At 36.0% G+C, this 21,258-nt stretch overlaps 3 protein-coding genes and 1 long non-coding RNA gene across 4 annotated transcripts; 2 read left to right on the top strand and 2 right to left on the bottom strand.

Annotated features, from left to right (window-relative positions):
- LOC122012201 (guanylate-binding protein 5-like) lies at positions 1 to 7,588 on the top strand. The gene is made up of 17 exons (XM_042568661.1): positions 1 to 389; positions 868 to 970; positions 1,249 to 1,318; positions 1,401 to 1,439; positions 1,577 to 1,694; positions 1,765 to 1,822; positions 1,955 to 2,019; positions 2,122 to 2,128; positions 2,207 to 2,267; positions 2,835 to 2,894; positions 2,994 to 3,013; positions 3,185 to 3,250; positions 3,982 to 4,149; positions 4,293 to 4,550; positions 4,979 to 5,191; positions 6,833 to 7,104; positions 7,215 to 7,588. The coding sequence occupies exons 1-17, from the start codon at positions 292 to 294 to the stop codon at positions 7,360 to 7,362; spliced, it is 1,824 nt and encodes a 607-aa protein (XP_042424595.1). The 5' UTR covers positions 1 to 291; the 3' UTR covers positions 7,363 to 7,588.
- Positions 7,589 to 7,816: 228 nt separating this feature from the next.
- Positions 7,817 to 11,305, bottom strand: LOC122012202 (bZIP transcription factor RISBZ2-like). Its single transcript, XM_042568662.1, has 5 exons — positions 10,504 to 11,305; positions 9,791 to 9,887; positions 9,214 to 9,331; positions 8,322 to 8,598; positions 7,817 to 8,066 (listed from the first exon to the last, which is right to left on the bottom strand). The coding sequence occupies exons 1-4, from the start codon at positions 10,975 to 10,977 to the stop codon at positions 8,502 to 8,504; spliced, it is 786 nt and encodes a 261-aa protein (XP_042424596.1). The 5' UTR covers positions 10,978 to 11,305; the 3' UTR covers positions 7,817 to 8,066; positions 8,322 to 8,501.
- Positions 11,306 to 11,574: 269 nt separating this feature from the next.
- Positions 11,575 to 15,351, top strand: LOC122012203. Its single transcript, XR_006120158.1, has 2 exons — positions 11,575 to 11,837; positions 15,071 to 15,351. It is a non-coding gene; the product is annotated as an uncharacterized LOC122012203 (long non-coding RNA).
- Positions 15,352 to 16,938: 1,587 nt separating this feature from the next.
- Positions 16,939 to 18,189, bottom strand: LOC122012200 (auxin-induced protein 22D-like). The gene is made up of 4 exons (XM_042568660.1): positions 17,873 to 18,189; positions 17,578 to 17,789; positions 17,381 to 17,480; positions 16,939 to 17,290 (listed from the first exon to the last, which is right to left on the bottom strand). Exons 1-4 carry the CDS (start codon positions 18,064 to 18,066, stop codon positions 17,215 to 17,217), a joined length of 582 nt encoding a protein of 193 aa, XP_042424594.1. The 5' UTR covers positions 18,067 to 18,189; the 3' UTR covers positions 16,939 to 17,214.
- Between the last annotated feature and the right edge of the window lie 3,069 nt (positions 18,190 to 21,258).

The raw sequence follows: 21,258 nt of genomic DNA, 5'->3' as shown, positions 1-21,258 counted from the left end.
ACGATTCAAAGTTGGATGCATGTTATTTCTTTGAAGTGAGTCGTCTCTCTCTCTGCCTCGCTCGGAAGAAACCCGAGCGCCAAGATTGCGATTGCTTCTCCTTTCGTCGGTATTTTAGCTCGGGGCATCTCTGAAGTGAGTGGGGGAAAGCGATACCTAACTTGGAGAAGGTGGGTATCTCCTTTCTTGGAGCTATTCCTGATGGCGGGGCTGGGGCGGTTCCTCCGATCCTGTGCCGGGGAGGGGTTTGCTCGATGAGATCTGGGTTCGGAAGGGAGGAGGCGCAGTAAGATGGGGGCTTGCTTGCGGGCTTTGGCGTTTTGGGTCCTGGTCTTTGGCTTTTTCTTTGCATCTGGTACTTCCGATGACGCAGTCGATCTCCGCCGTGCGTAAGTACGATACCTTTTGTTGTCTTCAATTTCTTCTACGTGGAAAGATCGGAACTTTTTGCGGGTTTCGGTTTGTGTTCATCGACGGCAGTAGTCGCACTTTCGGTCGATTAGGAAATTTTCTCGGGTTGTAATTTGGAAAAAAATGGTAATAATTTTGTGTCGGAATGCATAATGGGAGGGCTATGCGGAAGTTCTCGTACCAGTTATGTTGCCCTCCTTGTTCGAGTCCCTCCTTGTTCACTCGAATCAGAATGATCATTCTTCTGGCAACAAAAGCAGAAAAATAAGTAAAACATGATATCATGTGTTTGTTTATCGGTTCTCAGTTTGTCAAATCTGCATTTTATGTCTGATGACTCCCTGCATTTTATGTCTGACAGTCACGTATAAGTTGTTGAAATAACTTTAAAATATCAGTGTGGTTGACTTAGAAGACTCTTATTTTGGAATCTTATCTTTGATACTCTTTTTGCAGTTTTCCTATTGTGGAACCAGATTCTGAGCATACAAAACTCCGCCTTGCAAAGGAGGGTTTGGACGCAATTCAAAGAATTACAACCCCTATAGCTGTTGTTGCGGTTAGTGGCAACTTAATCATTAACTGAAAATGAGAATCCATGGAAGTGACAGAGATTAACTTTAAAATTCAAGAACTTAAAGATTCAGTCTAGCATTTATTATTTGTTCTAACTCTAGATTATGATGAATTGCCACTCTATTTAAATCATGACTTCAACAACATTAGCTTTTGACCATGAGCTCAAATCATCCTTTGCCTTTAATGTGCTATGGAGGATTCATTCACTCCACAAAATGTGTTTCCCTACTCTAAATGGTTCTAACAAGTATTTCCCAGGTAATCGGTCCATATCGCTCAGGCAAATCATTTCTTCTCAACCAACTCCTATCCCTGTCATGCGATGAAGGTATATTTCTATTTTTCATTTTTTTTTTTTGTGAAATTCTTGAATGCTATTGTTCTTCTTTGACCTTACTATCATGGTGCAGGTTTTGGTGTAGGACATATGCGTGATACTAAAACCAAAGGTTCATATATATTCAATTTTTTTATGTCTTTGTAGCTTGTATATAACTACTTCTCAATGCCTTTTGGTAGCTTTTTTTTATCAAGTCTTTTTTATCAGATTTAATATCCTTCAATAAGCAGTTATCTTTTGGTGCAGGAATATGGGTTTGGGGAACGCCTTTCGAAATTGATATCAATGGAAGAAAAATATCTGTCTTATACCTAGATACAGAAGGATTTGAAAGTGTCGGGAAATCAAATGTTTATGATGATAGGTAATTCATAAATTAGAATAATTTCTCCATCACATATAGGATATATATTTATTCTTTTTGTCTTCGCCAGGATATTTGCTCTCGCTACAATTATGAGCTCTGTGCTGATTTATAATCTCCCTGAGACGGTTTGTACTTCATCTGTTGGAAATTTATAATGGGCACTTGTAACTTCTTCAATCAACTCTAGATCCATTTGATTCCTTAGGCATGCAATCTAATCTCAATTTTTGTTTTCCCTTTGGTGGTCTTTGTTGTAGATTCGTGAGGCTGATATATCTCGGTTATCATTTGCAGTGGAAATTGCAGAAGAATTTTATGGAAGGTCTAATTTAGCATTTGCAATAAATTCAATTATTTTATTTATTCTGGGTTTCTCTTCCTGACTGTTGTGTGTTTTTCCTATATGTTGCTTGTTGAACAAAAGGGTCAAGGTAATGTAACATTACCAAGAGTCTTATTCTCTGGAAGGTTTTAATTTTGGTTATTCACCTTGCTGCATGTTTATACAGGGGCAAGATGTTGCTTTTGAGCCGGCTAAACTTTTGTGGCTTATCCAACGAGATTTCCTACGTAAGCTATCATCTTTTTAGCCTTTCAATAATGCGTTAACTATATATTAATTGTTCATGAAAATGCTGGCATAAGGATACATTGTACTCGCTGCATTGTGCCAATTAAATTGTAAGAGAATAAATTCAGTTCTCCTGTATTAATTAGAGTTTGCAAGTGCTTGATACTGTGATCTACACACGGATCACACTTTAGGTATTTAATTTTCTGATAATTGCAAGTGTCTAATTTAGTACTGTTGATTATGTTCTATGTATGTTATAATAACAATGTAGATTTCAACAGCTCAATAGGATCAGTTGGCCTAGAACAAATCTTTGCACCGCCAACAGAAGTAACAGTGTTTTGGTGTGTCTCTGCTTATGCTTGAGACAGTCTTTTGATATTTAGTCTGCACTTGGATTAGGGAGGCATCATTGGATGTTTAATACTGCACTACCATGTATGATGGTTTTGTTATCATTTGATGTTACCATTATATATTTTTGCTCTTTCAATTTCCATGACTGTGGCATATGTCTTGTATGCCTTTATTTCACTGTAGATGCATTTTTGTTTATCTAACAGAGGGAAAGTCGGTGCAAGAAATGGTGAATGAAGCCCTCCAGCTTGTACCAAATAGCAGTGGTTAGTCTTACCCTTTAGTCTGTTGGTGTGTGATTGATATTAACAGGATCCTTACTATTAATCTTGACAACTTATGTTCATCTTATTCCTGTTTTTCAGGTGATAAAAATATTGATCAGGTATTGTATTCATTCAAACTGTAATGTCAAACTTGAATGATCAAACTTTGTGTTTCTTTCCTTTCTCCTCTCTATGAACTTTCCTTTATTGACATTCATTTTTGTTCGTAAGGAAGTAGTGGTTGATGGGCTCACTCATCTCTTTCTATTCATTTGTACATGTTGAATCAGGTAAACCGAATTCGAGATTCCTTGGCAATAATGGGTGACAATAACACAGCTTTTAGCTTGCCACAAGTATGCGTTCTTTCACTTCTCTTGGCCTATCACACTTTTTACAACAATGTTTTTTCATTTGATTTTTTTCTCTTTTTATTAAGGTCTCAAGTTTTCATTCGTGCTTAAATTGGGTCCATCAGTTGTCCCCATCACATATTGTGGGTATTAGCTAGTTGCATTTATTGAAGCATCAGTTTTTTTTTTCATTTTTATTTATAAAAACATATGTGAAGTTGAGTTATCTATCTTGGTTGTGCAATGCCATAATTTCATATCAATGGTCATAGACAAAATCTGAAGGTCACTTGTGAAAATTTTGTTTTCAAAGGCACATTATGAGATACTTCTTGTAATTTCCTTTGTATGTTTTTCAATCACTTATTTTCAGCAAACAATATATAATTTACTAAAGGAGAGCTATCAACTGTTCATAACATATTAGATAACATCAGTTGCCATGTATAGTCTTTTCTAGTGTGTATGGAATACAAATTTGAAGCCGCATGATTCATGTTGTGTTTCAAGTTTTTATCTTGTGCTGTTCTTCTGTAGCTAAATATTGATTGAAATCTCCAAATTGTATTTTGTTGACATTTCTGTTTTCTTAATTGTCATTTAACCCTTCTCATAACTTTGTTATGCTGCCCACACTTGATAATGAAATTATGCTCATGCAAGTTAACATACATCTTGTATTTCTGTTTCGGTTTCATGGTTAGAAGACGTTTGAAAACCTTGAGTCTTGACAGCCTCATCTCCAAAGGACGAAACTTTGTGATTTGAACGACAGCGAACTGGATCAAATGTATGTGAAAAAGAGGGAGCAATTGAAACAGCTTGTTGTATCAATCATTCACCCGAAGATTGTTCAGGGAAAACTTCAAAATGGAAATGATTTCGTAGCTTTCCTGGAACAGGTAATGAATTAATAATGATTGCCAAAGCCATCAGATTGATTTTTCTTATTATTTAATAATGGTGCCTCACCTTCATAATCTGAAAGGCACGAATAAAATTTGTTTTTGGAAAATGCTAATATCTATCCTTTGTTTCTTTTCAGATCATTGAAGCCTTGAATAAAGGAGAAATTCCATCCACAGGCTCTATTGTCGAAGTGTTCAATAAGGTGATTCTTGAGCGTTGCATGAGATTGTACAGTGAGCAAATGGAAATTCTGCAATTACCAGTAGAAGAAAAGAGGCTGCAGGAGCTTCATGAAAAATTGAAAGTAGAAGCTAAAAAGTTGTTTGATCACCAGCATTTTGGTCGGAATCATGCTGCACAATCTGTTTTAGAACTCGATTATGAAATGCAAAAGGTGCGTTGTTTTTCGTAAGGACAGCACATTGAAGCTCGCCATGTGTTAACAGTATAGCTTATACATATTAATTTTGTTAATTGATTCAAACATAAACATATTTTTTGTTTGTTTGAAATATTTGTGTTCTCATGGTTGTATTTGCTTGTGAATTTTAATGGTGTTTAACCATACTTGGAAACTTAGGCAATGAATAGTTGCAGAGCATGCATCAAGTATGAAATTGAATTTGCACATATTGAGGTAGATCATAATACTTCTTTATTCATGTCGTTGGAGTTAATTTTGGATACACATGTATACTTGTGTCTTGTGAAATGGTTTTTTTCCTTATTAAATTTAGTCTTCCATCTTTCCTATATTTTATGTATGCATAATGTATATGTGTATATTTATATTCTGTTTACTTATGTAATGACCATTAGCAGGTTTTTAGAACATTCCTCCGTATTAATGAATATCAATCATCAAAATTGTGTGAAGTCCGATATACTCAGTGTGAAGATAAAATGGATCATCTTCAAGTTATGAGACTTCCTTCCATGGCAAAATTCAATGATGGTTTTCTTCACTGCAATCAAACTTTCGAGAGAGAGTGTGTTGGGCCTTCAAAAGAAATGTATACGCAAAAAATGACAAAGGTAAAACTTAAGTAACCAATTGAATACTTGCACAATAAAAAGTCAGTTTTTAGTTATTATTAAAGTTCTAAGAAATTTGTTTATTACAACTGGATGATGGGAAAGTATATGCAATGTTGGTTCCTTTTCTTTCTCTTTCTCTTTCTTTTGATACTTGAAAGTAAATTCTAAATTTGGGGGACTTTCTATGGTATGGCATTATTTCACATGGTGTGTTCTTTGATTTCCTTTAATTTGATACATGCACGAGTGGAAATTTCTATTTGCACTGATACACATGTTTGTATCATAACAAAACGGTAGACTAACAACAATTAAACTGCATAAATAAATATAAATATAAGAATAATTTAGTAATTATATGAAGAATAATAAATTAGTTAAATTAAAATAACTATCAACTTGATTTTCCCATTAGAAAGTTTTACATAATTACTTAAAAGTTGATGTTATGCTCTCCCTCCCTGAGGACACAGTTGCCTCACATTGAACATGATGTGAGATCTCGTGGTCAAAGACCAAAAATAAAACTATAGCATCTTGAATGAAACTAATATATCAATGATTTATTCTTCTACTACACTATACATTCTTCACAAAATTAATTATTGAAAAAAACAATTCTAAATGCATATGATGATTATCAGCAAAATAAACACTAAAGCCTCAGCTTATAAACTAAAGGATAGAGAATATTTTTGGAATTCCTTTTGTTAATTTAATTATCTTTTTAATACTTGTGAAGTTAAATATGAGAATTTATGCATATCAAAGGATCTAATTTTGAGTTGATTACCAGAGTATATTTTAATCTATACATAATAGCCCCTTTGATTGCTTAAGAAAGTTATCTAAATGCAAATTACACAAATAGAAAGGAAAACTAGTTCTTGTTTCCGAAGTATAAAGCATTATTCCATGTCAGGTATATGTAACTACATCAGGTACCTTTTAGGCTTTTACCATAGTCGAACAAAATGTACCTGTGCCAACAAACCACTATTTCAGTTGATGTCATTAAGGAAAGTTGTTTTCCTTCAATGGTTGAAAAATAAACCATTTGTAAAAACCTTATCACAATGTTTCATTTTGAATGTCCAGTTCTTTAGCTTCCCTTAATCTTATACACTTGCACATTCTATTTTCTCCAACAGTACAGATCAAAATAATTTACTCTTGGTTAAGCATATTCAGAAAAATATACTATTGCTAGGTGGTTTGCTAACATTTGCAAAAATTTGATGTAGAATGGTGACATTGTATGATGCTGTTAAAGGGAATTCTTGCCCTGTCTATTTTGTGTAATCTCAACCAGTCAATATTATTAAATATATTCTTTTTAATTGAATCTGGAGAATCAGGTTTTCTAAGATGGGGTTAATATATAATTTCAACCTTTACATGTGAGAAATCAAGGATAAGCAGATGATACATGTGCTTGTTTTTATGCAATTATTCATTTATGATATCTCAGTTAATTTTGAGATAAAAGAGTTTAATTGTGTGATGCCAGATGGAGTTATAATCTAGTAAGCTACTTTTGCTACTCTATCTGTTTATACGCCGTCATTCTCTCTGGATTGTATCATCTTTGGATGATTCGGTGAACCAATGTGTTTATTGGACTTTGTTTTGCTTCAGATGCTGAGTAAAGCTCGATCACTTTTCATCAAAGATTACAATCAGAGACTTTGTAACTGGTTGGTGACTTTCTCACTCATTGTGGCGATAGTGGGCCGGTTCATTGTCAAGTTTATTTTATTTGAGATTGCTGGTTGGGTGATGTTCATTTTCCTAGAGACATACACTAGAATGTTTTGGTCATCAGAGTCGCTATATTACAATCCTGCTTGGCATGTCATTGTGTCTACATGGGAAACTATTGTGTATAGTCCTATTCTTGACTTGGACAGGCAAGTTTCTCACCATGCCTCTGCACATAAATAATAAAACTCACTAAACTGATTCCCAACTTTTACCACTGATCTTTTGTTTTTGTTTAACATTTTCATTATTGCAACAGATGGGCAATTCCAATTGGTGTATTGCTACTGGCTCTGGTCTTATATTGGCAATGTTTTGGTAGGAGGAAACATGGATCTGGTTCGCTGTTGCCATTGTACATTGGCCGTCACCATAAAAGTGGTTCCAACCGATCAAGATCTGAGTAAGTGAATTTAGATGAAACTCGAGTACCCCAACAAATCTGGTACTTCCATCATCTGCGGTCTTTATCACGGTGGTGCCATCACAAATGTACCACATTCTTTGAGGGCATGCAAGAGGGAGAAGCTTAGAGACAAAGCCATATGCAGATTGTCTGATATGTTTTGTCTACTTAAACATTCTTTTTTTTTATTGAGACATCGAGATCGGCTTAGCTAGTTTGAATCGAAATTGCTCATTGTTTGTTGTTACTCTAAAGTTCTGACATTATACACATTGGTGTCAAAGAAACTAGAAGAAATGTTCACTAGCTACCATGGTAAAAATGTCGAGTAGCATATTTATTATAGTCTCAAGTATGAGTTATGTAAATTCTTATACTTCAACATGTGGATGTGCCCATTTTGTATAGAGTACATTTGCAGGTGATCTGGTATACTCGTATACAAATGCAGTCTTTCTTTTCTTTTCCTTTTGTTTTTAAAAGATTCACGTGGCTCTAAAACTCAGGCCCATGAGGAACATCTTGGACATGCATCGAGGCGTGGAAGAAGTGATTCGTCCCTTCTTGGAAAGGAAGTGCCATGTTGGGGGTTGGATTAGACATGCTCGGAGTGAAGGGAAAATCGATACTTGACATGTCAGAGATGACCGAGTATAAAGGCTTCACCCCAGTTGCCCTCTTTAAAGATTCTTCTGCCATTTTCACCTGAATACAGAGGATGTCATATGTTAAAATCAAAGGCGTTGAAGAAGTAACTAGACGTGCTACATCATTGTGAGGCAGTTGAAGACGAACAGTCAAAGAAACTAGGTGGGCTAATATTAGGCAATTCCTGCAAATCAGCGCATATTAAATTTGAGAATTATGAAGAACCCCAATACACACAAAAACCCACCAAGTAGTTCAAGAAACACCTGACGATATATAGACCAAACAGACATGAAGAGATGAATACTTTACCTTGGCTCTAACAGTCTCCAAATCTGCTTTTAGTATTCTATTATTAACCGAAGCATCACTATACTTCTTATTAATGTCAGTTAGACGATTCAACAGTGATGAGTGTTCAATTCTTAATTGTGAGACCTAATGCAAAATAAGTATGTATTAATAGTTAATACAAATGAAGATACATGGGATTTAAATAACAATCTGAATGACCTGGGCTTCGAGCTCACTCATATGTGCTTGCTTTCTTCTCCTTGATCGTCTTGCTGATTCTCTGTTTGAAAGCATTCTGCACACCGATTGGGCACTTAAAGCATTTGGTGTACCAACGCAAGCAATAAAATACCTTGTCTAAATAAAAAGTCTACCAGATTACTGAAATTCAGTGCTATCAAAGAGTAGATAGAATAATACTATTAAAAAAAAAAAATGAAACTGCTTCAAAGTGTAACTGGGTGATAAAAGAAATTAACTCTAGCATGCACTTAAAAGTGATTTAGCAGGTGTAAATATTACTAATGATATAGCCTCAAAAAGAGTTTAATGGTGGAATAAAATTCTTATAGCAGACCCTAATTAACTAGGATTAACATGGATTGATTCAAATAAATATACACAATCGAGAAACTTTTGAAACATAAGGTAAACGAGAAATAGTAAGAAGACACTGGCAGATAATTAGACAGATCCGTTGGTTCTTCTAGCAGTCAGCTATGCACTACCAACAAATACTCTGAAGCTTTAACAATCAAACACTAATAGTATGTTGTATTTATAAAGAACAAGTGTTCACATTGTTGAATTCAGATAATATAATCAGTGCAATACTCAATATTTGAGAAAGGGAAAACAGATTTACCATCTCAATGAACAATTATTTGAATATTATAATAATCATCGTTACCTCCTCATGCGTTTATCTGAAGGGCCAATGTTGTTGGTCTCTGCTTCTCCTTCAAGTTCATCAACCTCATCTAACTGCTCCCCTGATGAATTGCTTGTAGCCTGCTTCCCTTGGGTAACTGAAGTATGAAGAATAGATGAAGTTGGAAGTCTACTAGGTACTAGGCTCACATTGCACTTTATAAGAACTTATCGACCGTGCAACATTTAATGCAAAAATACAGAATGCTTTGAGCTATAGTATACAAGCATGCATCAAATTTCTACATTTGCAATCTGCAATTTTATGTACATGTATAATATAGCTATGGTCGACAGGAAGTTGCATTTCCTCATTTAGTTCCATTACAGACCAGAAAAAATCATGAAAATGAAACAAAACAAATCCAAATGAAAAGAACTACGAAAAACCATTGAAACAATTACACTTTTTGGTATATGCACATATTATTCATCTCAGAAGAAATACCTTGATATCATAGAAACTTGTGATGCATCATTATCTTAACATGTAGATCAAAAATAACAAAATTGTCTCGTTATAGAGCAATAAATAGGACTGACAAACGCAATTATACCATTTGTGTGCACTTGAGAACCAGGCCGTGTAACATCTGAAATAGGGGACCTACTGTCAGCAACAGAAGCATACTCCTGCGTATTCACACTTGAACCCTGTAAAATAAGAATCTTTGATTATTTTTTAAAAATGATCATACAGTGATATATTTAAATTTAAACTAGCATTTACCCTGTTAAAGAATAAAAAAATCCAAGCTAAATGACAGGGTTAATTATAGTATACACTTGTGTTTAGACTGAATTCCACTTTTACCGAGTCAGCAGCAATTTTATTTACCACTTTGTTGACTGTAGCTAACCAGAGTTAATGTTTTCTCCATCACTATCATATTACCTTCTTGAGGAGGCTAGTCGAATTTTAGGGTTTTTCACTTGTGAATTTTTTTCTCATACCACTTTACCTACCTATCTGGATAGCATTCTTCAAGGCTTCATTTCTATTGTTTCCCATATAACATTACCAGAATATTATTAAAAACACGCGTGGATAGTGTTAAATGAAAAATATTCATAATACAGGATGCAAGATAAGTACCAAATTGGCAAAGGCAATCAGAACATGCTGAGATTTAAATAAAAGAGAAATTTACATGCCAAGATTATTGTTTTCAAGAGTTAAAAAAAAAAAAACATGCAACTTCACAAAAAAAAGATATTCTACCATAGAGCTAAAATTACTACTAAAAAAAAATCATGAAACAGAGCGTACCCAAGACATGGCAACGGCAGCACAAACAATGTCCAGCTTTTTCTTGAGAAGCGCCTGGTGCTCCTCCGGGTCAATCAATTCCGCAGGATTTGAGGGCTGTGGCGTGAGAGGTGCCTTCATTTCCCCCAACTCATGGTACCCAACTCGTCCCAAGTCTCCCCTACTACCGCAAACGTTCGCCACCACGTAGGCGGAGGGAGCGCCGGAGTTGGGGGCAAGATTAGTGTCATAATTGCGACTGACGCTAAGGTTACGGTCGTGGGGGGAAGCCGCTGCTGGATCAGCATTGCACCCGTCGACGACCTCGAGGAACTTATCGACACACCACTCCGAGGCATTATTCATGTTGATGACGCCTCCTTCCCCAGCTGCTCCTCCTCCTCCTCCTTGCAGAGGAATCCCCGACGGCGTGGGTATGGGGGAGGAAACCCAGAAGGATTCAATGATCGCTTCCAATGAGAAGGCCCTCTCCATCTCTATCCTTTCCGATCTCTATCTCAATCGCCCTCTCTCGACTCTCTCGATCGATCGATCGCACTGTCTTGGCTGGTTTTTATTATGCGGACAAGTAGAAAAGGAAGGACGTGAAAAAGGTGAAAAACTTTTCGTCCCTCTTATTTCCTAATCCAGTCTACACCTTATTTTGCATTCTATATGGATCCGCCAGTTGTTGTATATTAACTAATATAAAATGGTATAATGTTGGGTCGTTTTCCTTGAATGTCCGTGAATAAATGGCAGGATTCATCGTCCGAGGTTAGTCGAGTCACCCTGCCGAAGTTTCACAGCTGACGTGGCGGAACTAGAAACTACTCTGAAATCCTCTCAGGTGCGATTAGGGCATCCACAGTGGGTGCATTCATGGGTGACTCATCCAGTTCGGCGGAGATTCCGAAGGCTGATTCGCACGCTCATACTAATTAATTAGCAAGAAAACAATGATTAATTAATTAGACAAAAAGAACAAACACGTGTGTGGACCACGGAGGAGGACGGCGACGAGAGTGGGCGCATCGGAGGGGCGAGGATGGCAGCGGCCATGGGCTTCTCGTCCTGTTCTTTCACGACTCTGATGGCGTCGGCTCCTCGGTTACCGGCGACGGCTTCCCTCACCCTCGCATTTTAGGCGGGAGGGCGCTCGCCTTCGAGACCCGCCTCGCCCGCCCGCGGCTGCGGAAACCGGGGAGGGGGGCGGCCTCGGGTGCCGATGCGTGTTTGGTCTTGGCTTCTCCGTGCTCTTCGTGACCTATGTAGTGGTGTCGCTCGTCTTCGGCCCGAGGAAGCTTCCCTAGATCGGACGGAGCGTCGGCAAGACTCTCAAGGGCTTCCAACAGGTTCGTCCCCCACCCCCACTCCTTTTTTTGTCTGTTTATTTCTTGATGGATTTATCGGTGTTTTTTCTTCAAAAAAAAAACTTTTTAGGTTTGTTTAATGCCCGTTCGGTTGTTGATTATACGGCCTTTCTATACTTCTCAAGCAGCTTAAAGATTATTAGTGGTGGAACTTCAAGTAATCTTGCTACACACTTATTCTGTAGTACCAAATGGTTATAGTCAGTTTATTCTAGCTACTTTGAACCACTTAACATCCATTATCAACTGCTAATGAACCAGGATCTTTGGATTTAGTTTATTCTTGCTCTTTTGAATCGCATAACATCCATTTTCAACCGCTAATGAACCATGGTCTTTCTTTTGTTTCACTTTCCTTAAAGTTGTTATGATATTTTTTTGGTTTCCATAGGAGTGAACTTGCTGTTATTCAAGTAAAATTTCAATAACCCCTCACTAAGCATTATAGTTGCGATTAGGTTGTGCTCACTAATGATGCATCTAATTAAAAATGTAGTCTACTTTTATGGAACAATTTCTTCCAATCAAGTGGATTTGTTAGTGACATGGTCTATATGAGTTACTCTCTTGTTTTTATGTGGTGGCAATAATACGTTTAAAACTGAGAATTTTTTATTTAGGGTACAGGGTAGCACATCAATGATGGTAACCTTATCTAGGTATCATACTAGGTGTATTTGTTATCTATAACTATAAGAGTCCCAGTTCAATGACTTTTGTATGATTTGAGATTCTTTCATGACCATGTGTGAAATGGCAAGTTGGTTGTTGTTTACTTTGCCTTTTGTTTTGAAACTAAGGTATCTTAAAGAATGTAGCAAATAGAGAAAATTACATTTTTAGTCCCGTAAGTTGCACTTTTTCAATTTTGATCATGTTATCTACAAATTCACATTCTTAGTACATTAACTTGCATTGTTTTCCAATTTCAATCCTTTGTTGTCTCGAATTTGAATTGACCACCGGTAATTGCCTGATGGCGGCAGCAATGCTGAAATAGAAAATGAATTTGGGCATTTTTGCTTTTGGTGGACAAATTGCGTACGTGGCAAATTTTTTATGTCCACCTGGCCATTAAAATAAGGAATACAAAATCAAAGCCCCATCACGTTGAAAATAAAATCAATAAAATAAAATTCTTAAAAAAAATATTACACTCATCATATTTCTTCAATACATTGTTCAACATTCACAACAAGATAGATCAAATACAAAGTCCTTAAATACTCTAAAAGCTTCAAATCTGCAAAATCACCCATTAAAACATCCACAAAACAAACAAAAGCAACCATGGCAGCACAACCAGTAACTTTAGAGCTTTATTCTCCCTCGCCATTTTTAGATTTTCTTTTTCAAGCACAGTTAACTTACGTTTTAATCCTGGAATTATGGTGTTCTATAGCACATTGATGGATCTTTCCAAACAAAAAAGTCACAACCATCCTTCTGTCAAAAACAAGAGTGTGAGACATTAACATTCACAATAACATCAATAATGATCAAGGATAAATGAAATAGAAAAAAAATATCACCTTCCAATCACTACAGCCATGAAACCTCCTACTGGGGTTATCATTTGTCCAAGAAGTTTGCAACACTAACCGTTTCGCGCATTTATAGAACATGAATACACTTCCGGAGGATGAAGACATCTGGCTCTTTCAAATAAATTACAGATCCAAACGTGAATGTTGCTTCATTATCTTCCTACTTATGTGAGAAAATCAGATTCAGAAGCTTGGGTCGAGTTACAGGTTTCCGAATCTAGGATTTATGATGGAGAAGAATGGGGGATCGTTGGTTTGGGGGGAAGATCTATAATGGGTGTAATATTTGTTTTTAAGAATTTTATTTTTAAGGTGATGTGGCTTTGATTCTGTGTTCCTTATTTATTTTAATGCCCGGCTGGACTTAAAAAATTTACCACGTAGGTGATTTGACCACCAAAAGCAAAAATGACCAAATTCATTTTCCATGTTAGCATCGCCGCCGCTAGCTAAGTGGTCAATTAGAATTCTGGGCAAAAAAAAAACAAAGGATTGAAATTGGAAAAAAATGCAAGTTAATGCTGAATGTGAATTTGTAGATAACAAGAACCAAATTGGAAAAAAAATGCAACTTACAGGACCAAAAATATAATTCGCTCTAGCAAACATGGAGGAAATTTCCTAGAAAATTGTAAGCTCCAGAAGAATGCCATGGAAGTAATATTATAACAATATCAAACTCATCTTGGAAACGTTGGGAAAGAAAGTATTGATCTACTTTGTTTTTTGGTCAAAAGATAGCATTAACCAAACCAAACTTGCCAAATGACCAATATATTGCTAGACATAATAGTATTTGGTTACCTTTTGTGATCCAAATGTCATCTTTGGATGGCTCATTTCTGGATTTTTCATTGCTAGTTCAATCATTGATATGCGAAGCAAAATCCATTCTGCAGTTAAAATAACTTAATTTTCTCCTCTCTTTAAACTGGTACGAGAAGCTATAGAATACTTTGTTGCTGCATCTGGCCCTCTTTGTACTGATTTATTCTAGAGGGTCCCTTCTAAATCCTCTGCATTCAACAAGTCATGACAAGTTCTCTTACACCACAAATACGTGAAATTGTCCATAAGCCTATTCGAGATACAGAATAAAGCAGAAGTAATCAACCTAGTTTGATCACACGTCAGAGTGAGCGACCTAGTTTGGCCACAAATCATAAATGTGTTGGCTAGAAGGGTGTTCAGTTGGCCATCAGTGTAGCTGAATTAATCACGATTCACTTGACCTCGAGGACACTAAATCATAAGCAGGTAGATGATAATGCTCGAGTTTAGACCAGCAAGCAGGTGGACTAGTTTTTGTAGGTTCATACTTTCTAGGCACAAGATTACTGTTGTCAACTTCAGTTCTGAAGCATGTTTTAAAAAAATAAAAGAACTAGAAACGTGCTTAAAAATTTTGGGTTCACATAGTTTTTTCAGGCCTGTGCCTAGGCACACCCAGGTAAAACACTCTTCTTGAGTTGGAGGTCCTCCTTGAGCTGGAGTTACAGCTGGGGAAATTTTACACCTAACTTGCAGGACAAGGATCAAATGTTTAACCGTTTCCATACTTGAGCTGGAATGCCTGAGAGTGCATATTTTTCATCAGCGATACTTATTTATATTGGACCTTAACTTACAATACGGAGTTCATTTGTTTGTGTTTATTGAGCTTGCCAGGGTTTATCACAGTTAGTGCCGGAAAACTAAAGCGCGAGTTCACCATATTGCCTTTGAGTTCTATTCCTGGTCTTATCCTTTATTATTTCAGCCAGCAAAAGAATTTGAAACTGAATTGAATTGAAAAGAAATCTCAAAGACTCCCCAAAGTTGTCACTGGTCAAGGACTCAAAACTGCAAGTGCCAAAGAGCACGTGTAATTCTTTACTTCTTCTCTTATACTGTAAGTCTCTGCTCACACTCGTATATTTCCTGAATATAATTTGCTTGGGAACATGTTACTCTTTCAAAATGGGTGATTCATTTAAGCCTCCTTGGAACTCGTTCTTAGTCAAAAGTACTTCAAAGGGCTTTGTGTCTAGTCTCTTCTGGCTCCTCCTCTACTTTCCAAGTCCATTATAGTATCCTTTGCCTTTGCAAAGGCTAGGACATGATCAGAAGGAAGTTTCGTTGTAGTGTCATTATTGATTAAGACTTGTTATTATATTATTTTCTGTATGACTCTTTGACTGATTGCTTCTTCTGTCCTTGCCCATACCACACCGTCTCTTTAAATATGTCAAATCGATTGAAAGCCTGATGTGTGGATTGCATCGGGCCCTTCTTCTCCAAGATTATCCATACGTAGATAAACCAAACAAGTGTCAATAAATAATTGATCACATTGTTTCTTAGTTTAAAAACATATATAATTAACCTGTAAATTATATTTAATTTATTGAATTTTATAAGAGTATTAGATATATAACAATTACTCAGCCTATAATTATCCCATCAAGGAAAACAAATGGGTCACCACCATTAATGTGGAAGGACATCAAGAGGGCAGCTGTCGTCCTTGTTCCGGTTTCATATCTTTTCCATTGCATTTGTTGTCGGGTGCTTTATCACCGTCAACGTGTGGATCGAAAAAGCTCTGAATCACTAGGTAGAGAGTGGGCATCAATCGATTGAACTGTATTTAAACAAATTAATTAATTGGCCATAGTTGATTAACACGCCCATTTTGATTAATGATTTTTTTTTTTTTTAAAAAATCTGGAATGTATATAATTTTTTACTTTTAAGCTGAAAACGTAAACATGTGAAAACTTGTTTGGTTTGATAATCTTAAATTGTTTATAGAGAAAAAGAGTAATGAAAAGTAATAACAAATTTAAATTACAATGAATAGTAAGATCAATTTTATTATATAATAGCAAAGCTATAATAGGTGATTATTAAACACTTGTTTAATAATAGTAGCACTAATAATTAAAATATTCAATACTAAAAATGGTTAATGAAAACAATAGCAACAAATTATTTATATTAATTTATTTTTATTTTCAAAAAAAAAGAAAAGAATTAAAAGATACTTTCAGAAACTTTTATTTTTCACGTCTTCTCCTATTTTAAAAATTGCGTCAGACAAATCAACTTAGCAAAAACATTTTCATAAATCTTTTTTCAAAAAATGAAAATTTAAAAAAATAATGTCTCATTCATTGTGAGGCGCGCACAGCTCAAGTGGCAAGCAATCCATTCTGATTAATTTTAAAAATTGTCGGACCAGTTGGCATTTTTAGAATTTACCCGCGGTGAAAAACTCATCACCTCCAAAATTAATAAAAACTAAATATCTATATTATAAAAAAAAAACTATTAACCAAGTTGGTAGAACCAAACGTAATAAATAATAAGAAGAAATTTGAGATGCAGTTTGCCAACACTGCAACTAGACAACCATGAATCACCACAAACCCAGATATTAAAAACAATAACAAGAGAGATCTACAAAACCTAATAAATAATAATAAGAAATTAATAACACGAGTAAGCAGTCCTTCAACCCCACCATTCAAAATGTGATAACTTGCAAAAGAACATAAAATATAATTATTCTCTATTCAAAAAGGTAGACAAACTTCTTATATACAAGATGCATAATATTCATGCTTGAACAACTTTTAGCATATCTTGCTAATTTTCTTTTGATATTTTTAACTTCTTGTTTGAAGAGGAATGACAAGGTGATCCAAAAACCACTTCCAAACTTGTTTCTTTTGCTTGTTCACCGTTCGTGAAGTTGGACAAAACATCTATTTTCATGAAGTAAACGCTCAAAATTCTAGTTGTATCTCCTTGTAGAACTTGTTGACTTCTTATTGTTTTGATTCTAAACCTCTTGCTTCAGATGCTTTCATGATCCTCAGTCGTTTGCAAGAAGAAGTAAACATTCTGCAAACATCAAATGAAAGAGACTCCTGTTAGCTCATAAGAAGACAGAACAGTCCCTCATATACACACAAATTAGTTCACGACACTCACTCCCAGGGAACATCTCCAACCAACATCAAGTCGCCATCTTTGTCTTCATAGGTGATGGCATATTCAGATCCATTGCAGCCTTCTTTTCGTGAAGATTCCCCTGCAAGAGATGAGAAGAACATAGTTTGCATCATGAATTATTACAAAACGCATATTTCATGTATGGTCGCCCAACCGATAAGAACATGCTCTGTTACCTTGTGAAAAGCATTTGAACATGCTGTCCAATGCCTCCTTGAGCTCCTTGTACCCCTGGTAAAGCTTGAGATCAATCTTTCTCAAGTAAGGAGCCCCATCCATGCTCACCTTCACAAACAACCCGGAGGCATCCGCCCCCGTCTCAGCCTTCCTCGCCTGGAAGTTGTTCTTCCTGTACGTCCGGATAGGCGGCCACCCAACCACTTGCGCCCTGGCATTTCATCAAACACCTACTGGTCAGCAAAACCGATCCGCCACAAAGTTCACACCTTTGACGCGAAACCTGAGACTTACTTAGCCACCGGGGCCGCACCGACACTCCGGAGACCGGAGGCATCCTCCGGTGAAGACTTGCAGAAGGCAGCCTCATCATCTTCCGGCAGAGCTCGTTTTCCGCCCCTCATCGCCGGCTTCTCCGGCGCCTCGGATCCCGGCAAACCGAGCCGCAGCTCGGTGTCCTTGACGTAGCTGGCTGCCACAGCTTCCATGTCACTCGATTTCCTCTAAACCTCCCGCAGAATCACCGCCCGTTTCCAAAGGCCACCACGGATCGATCCGACGCTCCAACCTTGAGCCCGATTTGCTGCCGACTTGCTGTGGAAATGATGGCGATATAGATTTATAGAGCAATAGAAAATAAAAAGGTAGAAGACGAAGAGGCGGACTTATCGTCGACAGGCGTGTGGACAAATTAGGGATTTGAAGTCGACAACGAGGCCGGTCGGGTGGATGGCAGACAACGAAATGGACCGCGCCGGTCTAATGCCGGGGCAGGTGTGCCGAACCATTATTCCCCCGGTCGGGAACGTGCGGCTCAGATTCCTGATTCATTGGCCAAGGGACGATCACCTCCGTCGAACCGACGGGCAGCCCATGTGCCGCCATGTGAAGTAGATGGTCCACGACGCGTCTAGGCACGGTCAGTAGGACCGTTTAATTAATCGATTAATCACCATTTAACTAATTAATCAGGCTGATATAATTTTTAATCTTAACTATGACATAACCCTAATATCATATTCATTTATCATTAAAATAAACAACTTTCATCACGTGGAATGGAATCCAAGGAGACAAATAACAAGTCTAATTAGCAATTAATCATATATATATATATACTCTCCTGAATAATTAAGGTGGTGTATTAACGTCACAAAACACATAGCAACCTATAACAACCCAATTTATTGAGCATTGAATATGGAAGATACATGGAAACAAAATTTTTTGGACCACCAATAATTCACCGATTTAATCGAATGAAATGTACGCACGGGAGGATGCATGAACGACGTTGAAGGTCGATGATAATGAGGATGCGCACATGCGTGTGGAATTAGTGTTTCATTTGCTTGCCTAAATGCCTTGTCTCATCTGATATATAACTATCACAGTAATTTCGTCTAGAGCGAAATGTGCGTGTCGTGTCATTTCATTTCGTTTCATTTGCAATTTTGCCAGGCCCGTTGAAGAAATAATTATGCCAAGGTGCATGTTGGTTTGCAACACGGTGCTTGCTAATTAATAAGCTTCACCTACTTTCGGTCGTTTAATTATTCATGTTTGTTTTGTGGTTTCACAACACTGCGAGACATTCAGTGGATCTGAAGCAGTTGGCTGCTCTTGGATTTTCATCACACAAATCGATGAAAATTTAAGTTTGGTGAACTCAACTCCATGACCATGGTCTAGTGTCGGAGCTTTAATTATAGAAAGGAGACAGCCACATGAACCGGCTGGATGGGTTCTGTATCTTGTTGCTTCAGCATCAATTAAGAGTTGATGGATCGAGTTGTAAATAAAAAAAATCAATAAATCATGATATGGGAGGCAAATTAAAAATTAATGTGTCATTAAGATTTATTTTTGAAGAACACAAAGTACTAATATTATTGGTGAGGCATAAAGTAAGAAAATAGGCCCATTTGGCTACTTGGGCCATTTGTGTTAAATCATTGATTTTGTTATTCAATTTAATTGTAATTTCGTTTACTTTAATTTCTCATTTAACTTAAGTCTAGTTCATAATTATTTGTGTGCGTGCATGGAAACAAAGTAATAATTACACGGAGTCTTTTATATATATATATATTGAAATCATGAAAAATACTTATTTTTTTTTAATAAAAGAAGACACCCAATCCGTCAACTCTCCGTATAAAATGACACAGTTATTTTCAAGAGACTGTTTGGCAAATTTTGATTGTTTGACAGACCCATTTTAATTTTTTATCCGATTAATTTTAAGTTTGGGCGAGCTTTGACCTGTTTAATAATATTTAAATGGTAGCAATTATAATTTTATAGATATTGCAACGCACACTTAACTTATTTAAAAATATTCACATTATATTAGCTAGCTCTATATATGCTACAATACATATTTAATTGATTCATTTAATATTTATATTATATTAGTTACAAATCATGTAAAAAATTTTCAATCTAAATTGAGCAAGTTTTACATGAAGAAAATTTTATTCCACATGTTCTATTCGATATTGATAAAAGAAGAATCTAACTCAATATTATTAAAAAAAAAAAAAAAGAAGTAGAACCAAGTTAATAAATCAAGATGATATCGTTCACCTTTGGAAAATGGAGCTTCATTCATTTTCAATTTTAATTCAAGAGTTTCTAGGTATGTTTACTTTATTTTGAGAAAAAAAAAAGAAAATGGATAAATTCTTTTTCTTAAAAATACATATAAGGAAAAGGTTAAAGGTCCTATTAACTACTTTATTATTATTTATTAATTTTATAATTATAAAAAAATTAATTTCTACTATACATTATAATCATATTATAGTAACTATAAAACTATTTATATAATAAATCAATCGGTTCAAAATTAAATGCGTCTCAAAAGATTATAATGATTTCCAAAAATAAGAATATTTTACCTTATATATATCCCTTTGTATTAGGAATTAAAATTTACTTTTTATTTGACAAACTAATAATTTGTGGACCCTTTTTTTAAAAACAAAAAAAGAGGCCTCCTATTTTTAAAAGTAATTTGTGCTTTAAAATAAAGATGGTCAACAGCTATTTAATTGAATAGGTAACTATTTTATTATATTCTTAAAAGTTTCGTCAAAGTCAAACTGCCGGCTGTATACCGGAAGGCTCGTATGAATCCCTTTTTAAAAATAAATAAATAAATAAATCAACACATGCTTCCGTCGGCTTGTGGTGGTTGGTGGCCTTCCAACATTTTTGCAAACGCGTCCATTTGTAATTTTTTGCATACTATAATTTCCCTCTTTTTATCTAATTTTATTTTCCATCTTAAAAATACTATATATTTTGTATATTAGAGTAAAATTATGCAACAAGTTATTTTGACTCCATTTAAAATTGACTTATCGGCCTCACTTGAAATAATAGTAAATATTAAGGATCAAGTTGATAATATACCTTCTTGAATGCGTGTTGCCTGCTGTATTTACGGTTGATCCACCACTTTGTCTGTTGCTATAAACACGTTCCTTCCATGATCCTCTGCATCCTCCCCCGTTCCATGACCTTCCTCTGGGAAGTTTTCTGACCCACCAACGACAATCTCCTCGCTTTCCATCTCCTTCCTCCTCCTTCACCTTGCTGAGCAGTTTTTTTTGCTTTGCAGGGATCCCTCCAGGGAAAAGGGGGAGGAAAGAGATCGATTGGTTGATCGTTGC

Source organism: Zingiber officinale, chromosome 8A, assembly GCF_018446385.1.
Source record: "Zingiber officinale cultivar Zhangliang chromosome 8A, Zo_v1.1, whole genome shotgun sequence".
In the NCBI taxonomy this organism is placed as follows: Eukaryota; Viridiplantae; Streptophyta; class Magnoliopsida; order Zingiberales; family Zingiberaceae; genus Zingiber; species Zingiber officinale.
The sequence above is the reverse complement of the archived record's forward strand: the minus strand, read 5'-3'. Positions and strand labels throughout refer to the sequence as shown.

Bases quoted from the DNA above. Each gene is read 5' to 3' on its own strand.
- LOC122012200 (XM_042568660.1), bottom strand. From the start codon at position 18,066: ATGGAAGCTGTGGCAGCCAGCTACGTCAAGGACACCGAGCTGCGGCTC. The intron at 17,481-17,577 runs GTAACAGAGCAT...CATCTCTTGCAG, and splicing joins GTTCAAATGCTTTTCACAAG to GGGAATCTTCACGAAAAGAA. The intron at 17,291-17,380 runs GTGAGTGTCGTG...TGATGTTTGCAG, and splicing joins GTTGGAGATGTTCCCTGGGA to AATGTTTACTTCTTCTTGCA.
- LOC122012202 (XM_042568662.1), bottom strand. From the start codon at position 10,977: ATGGAGAGGGCCTTCTCATTGGAAGCGATCATTGAATCCTTCTGGGTT. The intron at 9,888-10,503 runs GTACGCTCTGTT...CTTATTTTACAG, and splicing joins CTGCCGTTGCCATGTCTTGG to GGTTCAAGTGTGAATACGCA. The intron at 8,599-9,213 runs GTAACGATGATT...ATCGGTGTGCAG, and splicing joins TCAGATAAACGCATGAGGAG to AATGCTTTCAAACAGAGAAT.
- LOC122012201 (XM_042568661.1), top strand. From the start codon at position 292: ATGGGGGCTTGCTTGCGGGCTTTGGCGTTTTGGGTCCTGGTCTTTGGC. The intron at 390-867 runs GTAAGTACGATA...CTCTTTTTGCAG, and splicing joins GCAGTCGATCTCCGCCGTGC to TTTTCCTATTGTGGAACCAG. The intron at 971-1,248 runs GTTAGTGGCAAC...AGTATTTCCCAG, and splicing joins CCCCTATAGCTGTTGTTGCG to GTAATCGGTCCATATCGCTC.